The sequence below is a fragment of the Crocodylus porosus genome, unplaced genomic scaffold, assembly GCF_001723895.1.
Source record: "Crocodylus porosus isolate Cpor-Errol unplaced genomic scaffold, CroPor_comp1, whole genome shotgun sequence".
In the NCBI taxonomy this organism is placed as follows: Eukaryota; Metazoa; Chordata; order Crocodylia; family Crocodylidae; genus Crocodylus; species Crocodylus porosus.
In genome coordinates this window covers 8,363,409-8,382,849 of record NW_017728926.1, presented here as the reverse complement: position 1 = coordinate 8,382,849, position 19,441 = coordinate 8,363,409, and the positions used below count along the sequence as shown (strand labels likewise).

At 50.9% G+C, this 19,441-nt stretch overlaps 1 protein-coding gene across 4 annotated transcripts in view; it reads left to right on the top strand.

Annotated features, from left to right (window-relative positions):
- Window positions 1-19,441, top strand: part of EPHB2 (EPH receptor B2) — a 74,380-nt gene that overhangs the window by 33,549 nt on the left and 21,390 nt on the right. For all 4 annotated transcript variants that reach the window (XM_019541349.1, XM_019541347.1, XM_019541348.1 and 1 more), the window contains exons 3-5: window positions 4,118-4,273; window positions 5,079-5,414; window positions 19,246-19,370. In XM_019541349.1, coding sequence (XP_019396894.1) covers window positions 4,118-4,273; window positions 5,079-5,414; window positions 19,246-19,370 — 617 coding nt within the window. The remainder of the gene's footprint in view (window positions 1-4,117; window positions 4,274-5,078; window positions 5,415-19,245; window positions 19,371-19,441) is intronic.

Genomic DNA, 19,441 nt, shown 5'->3' with positions numbered 1-19,441 from the left:
CCAGCACTGACAACCCTCTGTCCCTCCCCTCCCTGCACACACAGCGAGGAGGCCTGGGAGGCGAGGAGGGTGGCAGGGAGGCCAGGTTGGCAGCTCTGACAAAGCCAATGCTGCTGTTTTCTGTCATGCATTAAAAAAAACCTGTCCTGGGCTGCGTAGGATGAAGCAAAGCCAAGCAGACAGGACAGAGTGTCCTTCGTTAGACCCCTTCTGTGGGTGAAGCACTGCCACTTTGAAAGCTGTAATTGCCTGGGAGAGCTGTGTGATGTGAGTTGTCCGCAGGGAGGATCTGGAGGGAGGCGGGAGGGGTTGCTCGACCTGTCTGCAAGGATGGGGAGGCCTGTTTGGAGATGCTGTCACTGCTCAGCCTAGTCTCTGCACAGCTCAGCCTGGTTTGAATCTGCAAGTGGACCCTTCTCCCAGGTGGCATCGCAAACACCGCAGGCTCTCGTGGAAAGGTGGTGCAACGCTGTGGCTCTCCAGCCCCAGGAGATCTCTGTCCAGCACAGAGGTGACACAGCAGGGGCTTGTCCTGCCCGAAACCCGCAGCCCAGACGGCAGCAAACAATTCCACCTGCGGGGCCCCAGGCTGCGGGGAACAGCCCTACTCGGAGGATGACAGACTATAGGGAACAGCCCTGGAAGGAGACGACCCTTTGTGGCCTCCGTGCACCAAACGTGGCTTTTGTGATTGCTGTCCAGGGAATTAGCTCAGCGTGCCTGGGCTTTCTGCAAGCCTGAACTGAGGCCAAGCCACTGCAGAGGCGAGAGGGAAAAGCTGCAGGTGCATCATTTCTTCCCAGCACCTTTGATGCTGGTGCTGAAATCAGGGATGCCCCCCCAGAGCCCCTGTTCAACAGGGAGCAGTAAACTCCCTCCCCTGACAGCTGGACTCTCTCCTAGCCACAAGAGGAAGAGAAAGCCCCCCAGTATCCCAGAGGAGCAGCTCGCTAGCCCGCTGGTCCAAGTGCTCTCCGTGCCCAGCTCCTGCGCGCTGCCCCGTGCTTCTGTCCCATGCACCCCACGTGCAAGCGTGCGGCCTCCGAGGCAGTGGCCGGCAGAACAGCTGGAGCGGTCTGGAGCTCACCCGCTGCCGCCTGGAAGTCAAAGCAGCTGCAGGCGGGGAGCTGAGAGGTAGGCAGCCTTTGCAGAGCCTGACAGGGCCCCCGGCTAGTGCCTCATGCTTTGCAAAACTGTTGGGTGCCCTTAGCTTGCAAGCAGGAGACAGGGAGCTGAGACACCCCGTGGACTCTAATAACGCCTGCCCTGTTTCTTTTGCAGTCCTGGGGAAACTGGAGCAAGCCTAAAGGTCCGCCCATGGCTAGTGGCCTTTCCCATCACTGGGGCTGGGTAAGTTATCAGAAGCAGAGCAGTCAGTGCTTCTCAACCCTTTTAGACTCCAAGGCAACTCACATAATCCTCAGGGCATCCCTCAGAAAATGCCAGCTCTCAGCTCTCGCTCATTCTTTGACTCTGGAAAAATACTAGAGCAGTCCTTCTGTTGCAGAGAGCTTGGCAAAACCCCAGAGCATCCCTAGCAGCCTGGATTTCCAGCGGAAATCTCTAGGTTTATCCTGCGAGTCGGGGTTTCACAACAAACAGTGCTAACGTGTGGCACCCCATGGCGCCCTGGAAAGCATCTCGGGGCAGCCCAGGTTGGCACAGTCCCCAGTTGAGTGTCACTGGAATAGACAAACTGAAATGATAAGCCCATTTAAAAGGCGAGATGCAGTCATGAGCTGCAAGGCCGTTGTCTGTGTGTAGTCTGTGGTTTTTAGAGTCTAGTAAAGTTATGAATTTTGAAGACACCGTGTGCATTTTCCTGGGCTGCGAGGGTTGTGTGTTTCTCCCATTCTTTCATCTCTAGCTGCTTCTCTTTGCTGCACAACTGTGCTGCCCTTTTCCCTCTTGGTAAGAAGCAGCGGGCTCACTGCTGCACGCACCAGGTTTCGGAAAGGCATCTGCTTCCTCAAATTCTTTTGTTGTCAGAAAATCAAGACCCCAAAAGGCTGCGCCTGAGCAGGGGCAGCCAAAAAAAAGTTCAGTTTTCAAATGACCAAAAATCCACAGTTTCTTTTACAAAGCCCCTTCCCTCCACTAGTCTGAGTGTCTTGATTGAGAAGTTCATGCTCCTTCAGCTTAGGTTCCTGGGTCTCCAAACCCCCTCTCCTTCCCTGGCTCCCTAAGCACTCGGCTTCATTTCTGACCCAACTCGCAGCACATTTTCATTACAGATATGTCACAGGGAGTGTTAATCTGTTGAGAGAGGTGACAGCTGAGTAGTTCGCAGTGTTATTGAGGAGCAAAAACAGCACCATATTTCAAGTCACAGCAAGGTATTTTTTCAACCTCTGTTTTAGATCGACATGCATGGTTAAACCAGTCTGAAATGCAGGGACCGTAGCAGTTTGGGGTGAGACATGGGCTCCTTTGATCAAATGCCTCTTGAGATGGAGGCCCTTTCACCCTGCCCCCAAAATTGGGGTGGGAGGTCCCTTACAATGCTAGGGACAAAGCAGAGGAGCATCCACAGGTGTCTCATGCGACTAAATTAACCTGCTGGGATTCAGTGCCCAGCCCCAAGACCTGAAAATAAAATCCGTGCTAGGGTTGGGGAAGCAGGCTCAGCACCCAACAGATCCAGACTCTTTTACCCACAAAAGTCTTGATATTTAGAGAAGTTGTCTCAGTCTGGCAATTAAAGTCGTCTTTTCTCCTGACTGCTGTTCATGGGTCTATTAGTATCTCAAGCTCTCATTACTAGAGCAGGGAAAAGCTTTTAATTTATTCCAGTGATGAGATCAGACCAAAACTGTTTGCGAAATCTTGCTGAGCACGGCGATTACTTCCAGCCAAAAAAGAGAAGCAAAGAAGAAAAAAACATCTAAAAAGTCAGTTGTTTTGACATTTTCAAAATGCTTCTTTCTGTCTTTATAAGCAGTGTTCCAAGACCGGCTTTTCCTAATGGTAATTAAGAAAAACTTTTGGTAAATAAAAATAAAGATAAAAACAACACTGAAAATAAATTCAGTGCTTTGTTCAGAATAAGTGATGTTGCAGCCGTGATGGTCCAGGAAATATGGGAGAGGCAGTGATTTTTGCAGGAGAGAGGTTAGACTAAATTTTTGGGCACTACAGCTTTGGTTCATGCCTAATCTGTGACCTTCTCAAGCTATTTCTTTGATCCTGGTGGTACAGGCTGGTTTCCTGGTAGTGGGAGATATTCCATATAAACCTACTGGTTTCAACAAGCCTTTCTGGTAAAGCAAATTTGGATGTACGTGTACTATATTTCCTTATAAAAAGTACCCGCCGTCCTTTAGACTACATGGACTGTGTCATAAATTAACAGAAAAAGTCAGGAATAAGTGTCCAGAGCAAGGCAAAAGGACTTCTACAGCCCAGCTTTGGGGGCCAGCTTTGGCTTTTGGGGTCCTGCCAGCTCTGTTGGTGTGTTTTGCTGGGTGAGACACTTTGCCGTGGAGTCTGTGGCCATTTCCACTGCATCTGCAATTTGCCATCATTTGCAGTGTGATCGAACTGTGAGTGGCAGCCCATCACACACATGTAGCAGGTTGTGTGTTTGTCATGGGCTTTGCCACCAGTGTCAGGAGAGCTGGAAGAGGCTGCACAGCTGCCACTGCTTATACAGCCCCTCTCCGTGCTGTGGAAGGCGTGTTGTGGCTAAAGGATGTTCAAGTTCAAGTCTTGGCTGGGCCAGACTTTTATCTGCTGCCATGGGACGTGGCTGCTGTTTCCAGGCATTGACAGTAGGATGCTGGGCAAAAGCAAGTAGTGTAGTCATGAAAGAAAAGTCCCCATAGAGCCCCAGAATAGTGAAATCCTCTGGATCTGTCTACGCGTGCCCACGGTCAGAGGGAAGAGCAGGGCCAGACTCCAAGTCGGTTGCAAACCAGTTCCTCCTCCAGTGCATCTCAAATTGTCAGATTTGGGGTTTGGCCGTTGCAAAGCTCCTGTTTTTGTTTCCTGGGATATCTGCTGGGACTCAGGAAACCCCTTCCCCCTCGACACTGGCTACACAGCACCTTTCAACCCTGGGCCTCAGAGGAGCGGGGGGACTTTCCTCTCACTGAATGCTGTTCTTGCTTCTTTGCAGGCTGCCCATCAGGGACGTTCAAGGCAAGCCAAGGGGATGAAGGATGTGTCCACTGCCCAATTAACAGCCGGACGACTTCAGAAGGAGCCACTAATTGTGTGTGCCGAAACGGGTATTACCGCGCAGACTCTGACCCTCTCGACATGCCTTGCACCAGTAAGTGATCTCCAGGCTAGGGGTGGCATGGGATGGTACCGACATAGAAAAGAGGGATATAAGTAATATAAACTACCAGGTGGTGTCTAATGAACCATTGCAGCTCAGAGCTGCCCATGTTCCCAAGTGAATCCCTTCTGATACCTGCCAGCTGCCGTCTAAAGGCCACTGGAGGACTGAGCAACTATCCGCAGCATCCAACTCTTCCTCCCAGCCTTACTTGGTATCCAAGCTGAGCAGGAGGTCTACCAGCAAAAGTGTCTGAATCACGCTTTGCACGCAGGACCTTAGGCTTTTGCACTCTGATTTTGGCACCGAAATAACTTTCCTTTGGGGAGTAAATCTGAGCCGTTGGCACCCAGAGAATTAGAACTGGTGCACGGCACAAACGGGAACAACCACAGCTCTTCAAAAGGCTTGTAGAAAGAACCCCAAAAGGAATCGGCCTGGGTTTGAGGGCTTGGTGTAATGGAGACCTGTGCTCTATTCCCAGCTGAGCAGTTAACGTGGCCTTTTCACTCTGTTGAGACTGTAAACTCTGTAGGGCAAGGCCCTGCTATACGTGTGAGCAGCACCCAGCCAAACAGGGCCTCTGTTCACACCCGGTTGGAAACGAAGGGTCTGGAACTGTTTGTCTTAGACGTAGCTGGTTTCATCTCCCCACGTCCCTGTGGAAGAGCAGGACACCGCAGGGCAGCCTCACCTGGACTGTGAGGCAGAGGAATAGGAAGCTGCATAGAGATGCATGTGGGATGGAGCAGGGCATGGACTCACACCACCTCTCTCTCTCTCTTGCCCAACACAGCCATCCCGTCTGCCCCCCAGGCTGTGATCTCCAGCGTAAACGAGACATCGCTGATGCTGGAATGGACTCCGCCTCGGGACTCGGGGGGCCGTGAAGACCTGGTCTACAACATCATCTGCAAGAGCTGTGGCTCGGGGCGTGGAGCCTGCACCCGCTGCGGAGACAACGTCCAGTTCACCCCGCGCCAGCTGGGCCTCACAGAGCCCCGCATTTACATCAGTGACCTGCTGGCCCACACCCAGTACACCTTTGAGATCCAAGCAGTGAATGGGGTCACCGACCAGAGCCCCTTCTCCCCACAGTTTGCCTCAGTGAACATCACCACCAACCAAGCTGGTAAGGAATTGCTGTGTCCTCTGCTAGCCAGACTGAGGCCTGGGAGAGGATGGGGGTAGGAGTGACTCACCTTTTAGGCACCGTAGTGACCAAAAATCCTGTCCACCTAATGGGCATTCAGTAACCTGGATGTTCCTAGGCCTTATCCCAAAACATAAGTCTTGTTTTCCAGCAAATCTATGTGAGCAGAGACAGAGCGATCCAGAGGCCCACCTGAAAAGAGCTTTGAGGCTGCTATCTCAGCATGAATTTTCTGGCATGTCTTACCTGCAGAACCCCAACAGAATTATTTTTGTGGGTACTTTTACACTGCTGTGTCACGGCAGCATAGTTAAGCATACCTGCACTACCTTCAGTCTGGGTATCAGGAAACAGCAGTGAAGACACGGCCAGATGGCCTTTGGTACGTTCAAGTGAGTGCAAATATATTCCTGCGTGCTGCAATTCTGGAATGCAGTTTTGCTGTAACTAGTGCCTCGGTTTCCAGAACTGGATGACCAGAGGCAGAGGGCGGTTGTCACAGACGGATGGGTGCAGAGAGTAGAGACAGGTGACAGGCAGGAACTCTCTGCACAGCTGTTCCAGGAAGGCTTTCCCTTCCCTGCCCCAGGGCTCCTAGTCTGTGCTAAGGGAAAGCAAGCAGCAGCCTGCCCTGCAGCAAGGAGCTGCTGCGTGGCAGCTTTCTGAAAGCAGTGACCTCCTCATTGAAGGCATGTGGTTACAGCTCTTCTCACTCCACAGAAGAAGGTCTGCTTGGGGATGGGGAGGTGTAAAGGCCACTTGTACCATCTTCAGGCTCTGGGTTAATGCCCCGGAGGATTTGTAGGCTGCCAGTGGGATCTCTGAGGTCTGGCAGGGTGCATTTTGCAGCCCTGAGAGAGTGGTGGCACCATGCCAGTGAGACTTGCTAATTAAGAGAGCATCTCCGGGGGCAGCTCTGACTGCTTCGCTTTGCTGGGAGAAAGACCTGCAAGCAGCCAGGATGGAAAAGGGTGTTTGGATGAGTTTGTGGGCTGAACCAGCTCCTTACTGAACTGGCCAACAGGCAGCTGTGAATCTGTCGATGAGCCTGTATGAATGTGGAGGCGCTGGGCCTGCTGCATGTCAGTGTAGGTGTATGAATGTGTGTGTGTAATGTGAGCAACACAGATGTGTGTGCAAGTGAGAGACAGACGTGAGTGGAGGTTGTGTGATTATGTGCGACTGGCTGGAGTGGCTGAGTACAGCCTGCGCAAGTGTTGTGTGTATACTACTATTGTTGGCCAAGAGCAAGTCAAGAGATGTCTCTCCGTTTCCTTGGGAGTTGCTGCTCCAGTGTTTATAAGCTGCCTAATGCTCTGATTTCACACTCTGCAATTAAGCAATGTGGTCGTGATGTTAATGAACCAACTGTGAATATTCCCACTTCTGCAGCAGAGTGGCTGAGATACCTGAAGTTGCGAATTGGTTCCTTCTTAGTCCCCTCCCTTCTGAACCACTCATCCTCCTTTTCCATGTTTGACACTCCTTTATTATCAGGGCTCACACTTCTCAGCCTGTGTGATGCCTCTCTTAATGTATCTATTCATTAGCACTAAACAGTTACTGCCTGCTCACTAATTCCTCCATAATTAGAGGTTCTGAATTCTTTTGCTTACACTCAGCACAGCCTGGCAGCCTTGATGTACCTCATTAGCAGCTGGTAACAGAAGCTGTAGATGCAGCGATACAAGAGTGAGCTGGGAAGAGGGGCATGGGAGAAAGGAGGGTGCTGGGGTGGGAGAGAGTAGAAAAGGGGGAGGGGAGAGGACGATTCATGGGAATTAAGGACTCCAGCCTCCCCTGCTTGAATCACTCAGCTTTCTAGCAAACCTAAGATTGAGCCCAGCTGAAGCCTCTTCTTCTACAGCCAGACAGGCCAAGCACTGAGAGGTGGGCAAAGTTTGCAATGGGCCATTCACTTCCTCCCAGAGGAGCAGGACGATGCCTTCCTGCCCAGGAGATGTGGCTCCTACCTGTTGTCTCTGCAGCGGAGGCCAGGCCTCCTTGCTTTGGCCCTACTCAGGAAAGCACCAGCCCGTTACTGTGACCTCCAAAAACTTGGCAGTCCAAAGCGGGGTCTGGCAGGGATTGCTTCTAGAGACGGTACTCGTATGTGGCTTTTGTGCCAGTTCATTGTGGGCACACCTCTACACCCGATTGTCGGGGAACTAGGCCAGACTGCACCCGTCGGGGTGGACACTTGCAGTGATCTTGGCTGAACGGCTCATGGGAGCTAGCATTCTCCGAATGGCACCGGTGGGAAGCGTTGACATTACAGGGTCAGGGGATACGGTAGGGGTACGCTCCAGAACAGGAAAGGAGGCATCCAGGCAGGCTTTGCAGGGGGAAATTCCTGTTCTCAGGAAAGCAGAAGGATGTGGGAGGAGAACAGCTCTGCTCTGTGCCTTCCCTCAGATGAGGACACAGCATGCTGAGCAGACGCGTACGGTGAGATTAGAAGAACCTCTGAACGTGGACAGGAGAGCCGTGTTTCTCACACAGAGGTGCATTTGCCCTCTGGGAAGATCCGGCAGATGTCTGGAGAGGAGGTGAGAAGGAACGGGAAAGCAGCAGAAGAGACACAGGACTTATACGTGGAAGCAAAGGATGAAAAATAATAAATGGATAAGCCAACAAACACATGGGAAAACTAGGATACCTTTTAGGTTGCTGGAGAAGTTACAGCATAGTTGTAGTGACATCAGGTGCTACCTTTTTATTACCTATAACATGGACTCACAAAGCTACCCAGCAGGTGTGACACCCCGGGGGGATGTGAAGCTGGAGAATAGTGCTGTCAGTCCATAGGTGGGAGCGTATCAAGTGGAGGACTCCGAGATTTTCTCCATCCAGTCCTGCGTAGCATGGAGAAAAGTCCAACCTCCTCTATAGCACGGTGACTCCTGCATCCAGCCCAGAACTTCTCGGGGGGCTAAAGCAGGTGTTTGAGAGAGAGGGACTTTATCCTTTGATAATCCTTTCCAATGGTTAATTATCCTCATTGTTAAATGCGTTCATCATGTTTCTAGTCTGATTAATCCAGCCTCCATTTCTCGCTGTTGAATTTTGTTCAGTCTGCCTGCCTGTAGATTGTGATCAGCTCATGTCCTAACTTCCCACGGAGAAGGTGAAATAAGCTGAGTTCCTTTAGCCTCTCTCAGCATAAGACTGATTTTTCAGACGGCAAAGCGCTCTTGCCACGCTTTCCTGAAGGTTTTCTGTTTTTCTCTTTTCCATTTTTTCAGTGTCGTTTTTTGCAGCTTGAACGTCACAACAAACAGGTCGCAGTATTCAGCAACGGTCTTGCTGACGGAGAGGTAATCCCACCACCCTTCCTCTACTCAATAGTCCCCTCTATTCATCCAGGAACTTAGCCACCGTAGCCAAAGGATCTCCCTGGAAGCTCACGTTCTGCTCATTTCCCCGTAACTGGTCCTGGGACGCAATCCCCCGCTCTATAAGCATGACCTACATTTTTTGCTCCTAAATGTATGATCTTGCATTTGGCTGCATTGAAGTCTCCATTGTTCAAACGAGCCCAGCTTACCACGCAATACAGATCACTCTGTGCGACTGTCCTGTCTTCATTGTTATTTTTCACTTCACCAGTTCTTGGCTCATCTGCCAATTTTGCCTGCAATTATTTTATATTTCCTTCCAGATCATTGATTAAGCTATTGAGTGAGACGGGGCCAGAAACAGATCCCCAAAATATCCCATACTGAGTACAAGCGACGAGTGCCCATTTACAAATGTTTTTTAAGCTCTGTCCCCTACCTCTTTTTGATTTACCTTGTAGGTGTTGCATTGTGAACATCGCATGGTGTGAGTCAGAGGTCTTAAAGAAGTCTAAAATAGCCTGTCAGCTTAGTGACCTGTATCCATGAAAATTGTAATCTTATCGAGGCAATTTGACACTGTTAATTCAATCGTGATGTTTGACACATGGCCCCATTTCAATTCTTGATTGACTGCATCCTTGATCAGACTTTCCAGGATTTTCTGCAGATTTATAGTTGCCCCCTTGAAATATTGCTGCAACATCATCTTCTTTCCAGTCCTTTCAAACTCCCCCTAAACGAACACGACCCCCACATCCAAACCCAACCAGTGCCAAAGAGAGAGGTCCAAGAAAGAGCCACTGAGAAGATGCGGCACCTCTCTTCTCAGCAGATGAAGTTAATACTAAAGAGAGAGACTTTTGCCAGCTTCACATGAGCAGAAGAGGTCTGTGAAGAGACAGGCAGGAGAAGAGCTGAACGCCGTATCGTTGTTGCAGGAAGGATGAAGCAGAAGAGGCCGAGGAGCTGGTAGGTGAGGGCAGTGCAGTGGAGAGATCCTAGGAGCTGCCCGGATGCCACAAAGCGCACGGCTGTGCTAGGAGGGACCTGGGGCCACCTGCCTTTGTGGACGTCACGGTTTGCTCTTGCTGGAAGCTCCTGCCTGGAAGCAAATTCTGCAACCCGTGGTTTTGGTGGGAATGTTATGCGCGAAGAATTTTGTGATATTGATAGAGGATATCAAGGGGTGTCTCGTTTAACCGCCTGCACAGGATCCCTTGTCTTCAAACTAGGCCAGGCCCAGCCTTGTCCAAAGGACATGCCACAGCTCGTTCCAGTGCCCTTCTGCTCTTACACTTAGGAAAGTTTCCTGAGATTGAATCTAAATCTGCTTTTCTGCCATTGAAAACCTGCAACCAAATGTCCTGCCCCCTGCAGCAAGAGAGAACAGGTTGTTGCCATCTTCTTTATGGTAGGTATTCACGTATTTAAAAATTAGCTACAACGTCATTCCCCTACCGCCATCTCTTTCCATCCAGACTCAATGCACCCAGTTTCTTCAACACGTCCTCACATGGCTCGCCGTCCAGTCCAGTCCTTTCGCCATCGTTATCACACATGCCTGGATTCTCTCTAATGTCCCCGAAACCTGTGCCGAGTAAAGCGACACGATCACCGTCCTTGTCTTGCCTTCATTGCTTCTTAATAGCACCCCAAAGGGCATTTGCCTCCTTGAGACAGACCCTTATGCCCCTTAAGCTCTCTGCAGCTGCTCTTCTCCCCAAACCATCTCATCTGTCTCCATCTCTGTACCTTCTCCATCCTCTAGTCACTACTTTTGCTAACCCAGGGATTTCTTCCTCGAGTCTCACTATTTGTCTCTGCAGCCATTGCCTCTAAAACCTGCTGCTGCCGCTTGACATTTGCTGCTCGTGCCATGGCTGCTACCCCTGCTCCTCTCACTCTTCCTCCCGTGCGGCCCCCAATACTGCGGCCCGACTGCTGTAGTTTGGAGCAAACTCCTTTGGAAGGAAATTGCCACTCAGCAGGCTGTGCTCGGAGAGCTGCGGATGCAGGATGCCGGAGGGGGCTGTGTGTTGTCTGGATCGTCTTCCCCCTCTGCTGCCTGAAGACTGCCCCGAGCCAGGACTCCCAGATGGCAGAAGCCTCACCAGCTGCTGTCTCCTCAGGACTTCTCTTTCTGGTCCGGTAGCTGCCAGTTGGGGGAGGTTGGCAAACTGGAACATGAGCTATGTTGCTCGAGCGTTCCTGGCAAACGCGCCGAGCCTCCCACCACCGGCGCTGTGGGATCTCCCACCGACTGACTTCCCTCGTCTATAAATCATGCCACCAGTTAAGGATCGCTTTCCCCTACCTGCCTGGGGCTCCCGAAACCTGTTCCACAGCATCTGGAGCCGACGTTCGGAAAACAAAAGCCACGAGGAAAGGGTGGGAGGCTCTGCCTGGTTAACGAGTGTGGCTGTCCCCTGGCAGAGAGCTCTTCCACCCCTGCTCCCTGCGCGCGGTAGAGGCAGAGAGCGATCCAGCGGCTAGCCCTTGGCTTACACGTTTGGAAGAGATGATGAATGCGTCTTGCTGCAGCAAACAGTTTGCAGGGCTAGGGGCACAAGAAATTCAGAGTGTACTAAGCTCCCTGTGCAATGCTGTAGTAACTGTGGCAGGGTTGCTGGTTGTCGCCATGTTGGTCTAAGGACATAGGCAGACAAGGTTCTTTGGGACGATGTGATCTCTTGTATTAGACCAACTAAATAGTTGGGAAAAAGTGCTTTGCAAGCTTTCAGGCACAAACACCCTTCATCAGGCATAGGGAGACTCTGCTGGTATAGTAACCATGGCACATCCACAGGTCCTGTCACCTGTACCCGATCCACCCTGGCTTTTGCTGAGTGTTTGCAAAGCCTGACACTTTCCCAGGTGCTAGTGTCTGCCATCCTGGGGACTGCTGCTGCTTTACACCAGAGGTTTTCATTTCAGTCTTCATCTGCCCAAGCCAAGCGATTGGTGTGGCGGCATTCAGAGCTGGTTATAAAACCGCAGTCCATACCAGCTGGGGCTTTCATTCCTCCAGATGGGGCCACAGCCAGAGCCCACCTGTTTTCATGACCTTCCAGCATTTGTAGCTGCAAACCCAGGAGGCAGGAGAACTGGGCCTGCTGGGAAGTTTTCCAGAGATTTTGTGCGTGTGAACGATGTGTGCGTGGTCTGGAAGGGGCTGCCTGTCCAGGGAAGGCAGGTGCCATACCTGCCTGGGGCCTCTGAAACCTGAGGTTCTTCGCCTCAGAAGCAAAACCTCACAAGCTGCAAACCGCCCGTCTTCTACGGGTGCAGCAGGGCCCGTGAATCCCCCGGCCCTCGGGCGCCAAGGGGAAATGCTGGTTATTAAACTGTCCTCAACTCTGCCCCTTTTCAGTGACAGCTTCACTTCTACTCGGAAGTCAGAAGAGCGTGCAGCTGCCCGTGCTGTCCCGAGAGCAGGGGACGTTGGCAGAGAGCCTGCCCGCTCCGCCCTGCTCCTCCTCAGGACACCTTGACCGGGCCGGTCTCTCTGCCCGTTTCTCTAGCAATACCCACGGGGCCAGAAGGTTGAGTACCGCTGCTCTGGAGGGTCTCAGGAAATTCCCACTGATTTTAAGATGACGTGGAGTTATGAGTGCGTGTGCGGACAAGCCAGGAGATCTGCTGTTGTAGCAACCCTTTCCAACTTCAGTCCTGGAGGAAGCTGTGCTGAAGTTGGAGCAGTTCTGCTGTATCCTTCCCAGCTTCCCACACCAAACCGTGAGACCGTAGCACCTACTGCGCCTTTTGAAACAGCTCCGAATGGACCAGTGAGCAGAGACATTGGCTGCCGTCTTACCCTGAGGTTTAATCTGTATCCCTGGGAAGTTGCATCCCCCTGCAAATTTGACTGCATTTGGGGGGTTTGCATGCACCCCGTTGTTCTGCTGACGGGATGCTCCGGCACGCCCGCCCGCTTACCAGCGCAGCAGGCTGCATCTCCGTGGCATGTTTCCCGCTGTGTCGTCTCCAGCTCAAGGTCTTGCCTTGAATCCTGGTCTGACCCTCAGGGCAGAGCCGGTTTTCTGTGCGGGTAATTGCAAATGCCAGAATCCCCTGCTGACCACCCTGGAATGAAAGCAGTTCCCAGTCCAGTAACCTGACTCCGGGGACCCTGCTCCATCAGGGGGGCTCTGAAGAGATGCTTGGAAAACTCCCAGCTGTTCACCACTTCATTTCCTTGGTTAATTTTGACGTTTTCCTGAAGAGAGGGTGTGGGCCAGCTTCACGCTCTTTGTCAGGACTGTTTTCCAGAGCAAATGTTGACTCTGTCTGACGGGACATGAGCTAGGGGGATTAAAGCGATCAGAGATGGGGGCTAGGCGGCTGGTAACCCAATCCTCCCATACGCCAGAAAGGGAAAGGAGCTCCTTTGATTATGTCTGAACCTAGATGGAGCAGACCCGGGGACGAGCCGGGGGCGGAGGGCTCCGTCCTGCCACTCTGGCAGCTGGGGAAGGGGGGAGGGCCGCGGGAGCAAGGATGGATTAGAACTGGCAGGGTTTCAAACGGAGATACAAATCGTGAAAGAGAAATTGGAGAAAGACTGTGGTTTCCCCCGTGACTGGCATGTCGTCCAAAATGTAAAGTAACATAATCCCGGTGAACCCCCACGCAGCAGCCAGGGGACCTTGCAGAGAGCTCTCTTGTTGACTCTGGGGAAAGCCGCCCTCCGTCCGAGTCTCCAGTCCGGCTTTCCTCCCTTCTTCTGAGTGCTTCATTCGCAACACCACTTTTGTCTCCAAACTCACAACCGTAATCGTGGGTCTCCGCACCTTGAGACAAACGCTAAGGCCTTGCAACGTCCCAGTGGCTCTGAACAGCCAAGCAGATCGGCTAGCGCCTCTCTGCAGCAAGGCTCCCGGAGGGCATGGAGTCAGCTTGCTCCAAACCTCCAGGAGCCTGTTTTAATCGTGGCAAGGAATGGCAGCTCGGTACCAGATGTGATGGTCCTGGAGACAGGGACCGGTGCAGAGTGGCAGACCTCGGCCATTCAGATGCAACTGGGAACAGGGCAGCTTCCAGCGACGGTGTGTCCGGGGAGCAGCACGGACCCAGGGTGACTCCAGACCAGGTCGTTTCATGGTGCGATGGGTCTGGGCTGTGTATTCATCTGAGCACTCACATGGGATCACGCAGACTTATTCCCCCCCTCTCCAGTGAAAGTGAATGCATCTGCTCTCCCTCGTTAGCAGTGGTCGAGATTTACATGGCAGGTTGACACAAAATAGAGAGAGACAGGAGATGGGACCTGTGCGCCCGGGCCTCGGCAGTCTGTCCCAAGCCAGGGAGGCAGGAATCGCATCTCAGCTTCCCAGAGTGCCTATAAACAGCTCAACCATGGCTAAGATTCCCTCCCAGCTGGAGCAATGCTTCCTTTAGCCTACTATTTGATGTGAGACACAAAGCCTGAAAAAAATGGGCCTATTTTTCTCTTATTTGCCAGATACTGCTCTTCATAGGCAGATGATTCCCTGCTGACTTTTGTCAGTTTTATTATAATGAATAGCCTTAAGCATTACACAGCAGCTTTCCCAATTGTACTTCTTTCTGAGAGCGCCACTGAGCACAATGCAGTGTGTGTAGGGCGACTGCTGAACTTGAGAGAAGGGGTCAGGGCAGAGGCACTGGGCTGGGTCTTGCAGGATTTGGGAGCTGGAGGGATGGCCAGGACAGAGGGGATCACCGATGTGCAGGGCTCTTGCAAACGGCGCTGTGCAGTTCTTTTCTAGTCTCTCAGTAAGTTCCAGATCAAATGGGCCCAGGTTACAATGAAAATGTGTCTTTGCGAATGCAGGCAGGACTTGGAGAGTCAAGATCCTGCCGTTTCACCGATGGCAAACCCCATACAACTGGGTTAAACTCTCCTTCCCACCTGCAACCCCATAGGGAGATCATACATGCAAAGCTGATGGAAATGTGTGTGGAGAAAAAGGACCAGACACTGCTCCCTCTCTCTTGGCTGTGTGGGTCTTGCAGGGCTAACCGGAAATGAAATAAGGAAAGCGTGCCCTCGATGCTCAAGCCAACATCTGCGACTCCGACGTAGGCCAGGAGTAGATCTGCATAAGGAAGCACTGCTTTTGCATAGTCTCTTCTCTGTGTAGAAGTGCATTATGAACATCACCTAGAAGGCACAGGAAACGATACAGAAAGACTGAGGATGTGCAACAAGAGAGGAACATCCATGCTGTCTGAATGCCTTGGTCAAGTGGGCTCAGTCCAGCCACGCTTTTCAGTAGTCAAGTGCAATATCATTCAGTGAAGTAGGCACCTTTACCAAATAGAGGATGGCATTCAGTGCATCTGAAAAGGATGGAGGAGACATTGTATGCAACCAAAGTCCACGTGAGACCTCAGAACAATCACATAGCCAAAAGGGCTGGCTTTATCCATGGGTGCAAAAGTAGAGTAATATCAAGGAGGAGTGAGGAGTTGTTACTATCTCTGTATACAACGCGGCAGAGGCCATGGGGGGTCTCTGTATCTAGTTCTGGGGTTTACACTTCAAAAAAGATTTAAAAACATTGAAAAGGTTTCAGGAAAGAGCTACCAGGATGATCCAAGGTCTGGGAATCCTGCTTAATAATGAGGGACTTAAAAAACTCAAGCAAATTAGCTAATCAAAGATCAGGTAATGAGGGAATTTCTTCAGGACCTATAATTACTTCCAAAGAGAGATTCATATTTCTTGACACTTCCTTAATCTACCAGGCAATGGCAGAACAAAATCCAGGGGCTGAAGCTCAAGTCAGGAAATTTCAAAATAGGTGCAGTGCACATAAGTTTCAACAGAGAAATAAGGAGCCGTCGGCATGGGTAGGCTCTCCGTGGAGTGTTTGGATCAAAAAGCAGTGTCTTTTTTAAATCCCCACTGGGGCTCAGCCCCGGTTTTGGGGTTAGATGCAGGAGATTCCCTGCCCTGTCCTGTGCAGGGAGAAACATTAATGCAGGGGTTGGCAAGGCAGGCATTTGCGCCCCAGCCACCGCTGCAGGCCACCAACCCCCTTCCCCCACCAGCGGTCCCCTGCTGCTATAATCTCTTCCCTCTCTGCCCCGCAGTGCTGCCAAAAAAATATGGCAAACAAAAAAAACCCAGCAGCAAAGTTGCTATTTCTGGTGGTGAGAGCACAGAGCAGGAGATCCCTTTAAAATGGTGCCTCCCCCCAACCAAATCATGCCTTTTCAGGCCAAGCCCAAATCTTCATGGCATGGATCCGGCCCATGAGCCATAGGTGGTTGCCCCCTGCATTGAGGGGCTGTAATGGGCCCTTCTGGGCTGTTTATGAAGTCCAAGAATCACTCCGGCTCTTCTTTGTGCTGGAATTGTGCAGGCAGGATATTACTGTGCTGAACCCTTACCATTCTCTTTCCTTCTTTCTTATAGCTTAATATTCCTTATTAACGTCAACAGGCAAAAAAAATCCTGTAACAACAGGTTGCACCGTTACGTGCAAGCACCAAATACCTTTGCGAGCCGGCGCAGAGGCATCATGAAGCAAATAGCTTGCTGCTTCGTACATACCTCAGCTAAGCCAGACACTCAACTCTAGGATCCCAACACAGAAAACACAGCGAGGAATATTTAAGCCGCTGACTGCCTATTTTGTCCAGCAGAAGGGAGCGCGCTGCCCAGCGGGTTTCATCTGTTGTCAGAATCAGGCCCCCTTTTGCAGTGGAATTAGGGTGGTTTGGATGCTTTTATTGCTGCTACAAAAAGCAGCAGAGAAAACGTGGCTCCGTCTCACCCCTGAGGTTTCTTGCCGATGCCTTTATTCAGATCCCCGTCTGTCTCCCTCTGCGCGGCTGCTGCAAGAGTAGAAGGCAGGATTTTCCGCAGAGCCGTGACAGAGTTTAGGTCCAGCTTGATCTGGATCACATGCATTCAAACGCGCAGGAGACACGGGGGATGCCCCTGAGAGCTGCCCAGGGGATCGGTGGGGCTTTACCCCCAAACGAGGGTAGAATTTGGCCTGTGGAGTCTGCCAAAAGTTCAGGTCTTGAAGCAAGAGCCAGAATGAACCAACCTTGGCCGTCAGAGCCCAGATACCTACCTTGTCTTCAGTCAGAGCTCCGGTCAAGGAGGTTAGGGTTAATTTACCATGGAACAGCTGATGTGCTGAGACGCTTAGCTCACACTATCTTATTCGTGTGTCCGTGCCCTGACACGGGATATTATAAACTCTGTTAGCGAGGCACTCCCACATATTCATTGCAACAATACAGGTTGCAGTACTTCCTTCCTTCTGGGTCCAGAGTGTCCAAATAGGCATCAGGAAATCATGATTCTTCATTAATATTTGACAATGGCAATTGTTTTGCACTGAGATTCTCCCATCAGGACGAGGGTGCCCTGGCTGCTTGATGTTGCATGCACGCATGGAGACGTGAGGTAACATCCTGGCTGCACCAGAGCCCGTGGCAGAGCTCCATTGATTTCATTAGGATGAGAATTTCAGCCCTGGTCTCCACACTGAAGAATTTGCTGTCTGGGGCAATACAAAGGTTTCAATATCCTCCCACACAGCAGTTTGCAGACTGTATTACAGGGAAGGACATTGTCACTTTATGCCTGTGGCTTTTTCTAAAGAAAATATTTTCTGAACTGACAGTGTTTCTTGTCTCGCTTTTTCCCCCCCCGCCTCTGCTTTGTTGAACTAGCCTCAGGCAAAAGGTATCAATGAGAAGAGTCCAGAGAATCTGGGGCAGTAACATCAGCCAAGAAAGGCTTCTGCTTGTGTCTTGTGTCTGGGAGTCCCAAGTCCTTTGAGTATTGGGAGGATATGGTTCATCTTAGGTAGGACAAAGGGAGTCTGGTTTGTCAGACAAGGGAAGGAAGTGTCCTTGCACAGCGGAAACGAGGCTCTGGGTACTTCTCTCATCCCCGCTGCACGTGCAGACACCTGGAGTCATGAGCACAATTAATTGTTCTCTTCCAGCGCGTTCAGAAACGTGAGTGTAGCATCAAAAACGACAACAGCTGTTGGGGCTGGGGTGTTGTGATCCCACCCCAGCCACAACCGTGTCAGCCGACAGCCCCTCTCTATGGGCGTTTGTACACACCACATTTTTTGCCCTTTCTTGTACTGCACCTATTCCAGTTCCTCCTGTGTAATAATTGCACATGCATTTAGGGTGACATCCTGTTTCCTTTTGGTCAGTTTTCTAGGGTCTAAGTATACACTTATGCACCGTTTGTCCTTCTGTTACAGGGCCTGTGCACACACAAATGACCGCATGCATGTGTACTTGGGCACACGTCCCAGAAACAAAGGATGGAAGAGGAAAACCCTCCTTTGTTTTAACCCCAGTGCCTGAGTGTTTGGGGAACTCCCCCAGGAGGATGGAGACGGAGGAAGCTAACATTTGTCTCTGAGATAAAGTGAGAGCCTAGGGAAGGATCATTACATCTCCGTTTATTTTGTCATTGGAAAGTAGTACCATTTTTCATGGAACAAAGTATCAAATCCCACAGGGCCACATTGAGTATTACAAACACATGCTTGAATGGCATCATCCAGGTGATGGTCTGGGCAGTGTGGGAAATACCTCCGTGCAGAGCAGGAGGAGAAAACAAAGGGTGCCTAATCATTTTACATGTGTTGTAGCTTTACTCAGAAATATTTCAGGACTCAAAGGAGAGAGCCAGGGCATAATTTGTTTAGATGCAGTAATTCAACTTACATATTTGGGAAATTCTACTATAAAAGCGTTTTTGCTCGGTCAGGTTTGTGCAGCGTCGGTCCTTTGGCTCTCTGTGCCTGGTTTTGGTCACTCAGCAGTGCTGGTAATGGATGGGATCTTTTCATATTCCCAGCATGGGCTGTATACTGTATCCCTCGGGGCCAGAACATACTCTGCATTTCTCTGTCCCAGCCAAGTGGGAATGCTCTTTGTATTTATTTCAGTTGAACTAATTTATCTGCAGTATTTGTCTTGCTATTTAGTATTTGCATTATTGTAGTGCTCAGCCTCTCTCAGGGCCATCATACCAAGTGATGTGCATGGTCTCTGTACCATAGAGCTTGCAACAAAATGAGACAAGATAGGTGTAAGATAAGGGCAAATGAACAAAGTTAAAGTTAAAAGGAGTCCAACAACTTACTGTGGACCTGCTGCTCCTTGGCAACTGGCCGTGTGCCCACTTTCCCCCCGCGTAGGTAAAAGCTAAGCTGGCCATTTTATCACTGAATAACACAATGCAAAGCTACCCTAATTTAACTTTTACGTATTGCAGGGAAACAGCAGATGGGCAGACTCGCAAGGTTGATATGCATGCCCCAGAAATGACCTGCACATGGTACCCTGGCTTCAGGGGCCCTATTTAAAAACTGCCCAGGAACTGTACTCCATCCCTGTAATGAGCAGATCAGCCCCCAGCCATCAGATTCAAGTGCCGTCTACTCTTGCATTTGACTTACATTACTCTCTCTCTCTCTTTCTCTCTCTTTCAGCTCCTTCTGCTGTGTCCATCATGCATCAGGTTAGCCGCACCGTGGACAGTATTACCCTCTCGTGGTCTCAACCTGACCAACCCAATGGAGTCATCCTAGACTATGAGCTGCAATACTATGAGAAGGTATCAAAACAGCTTGGGGTAGCCCACCTTCAGTGCGCATATGGGGGGAATAGCACAAGTTTTGCCATGCT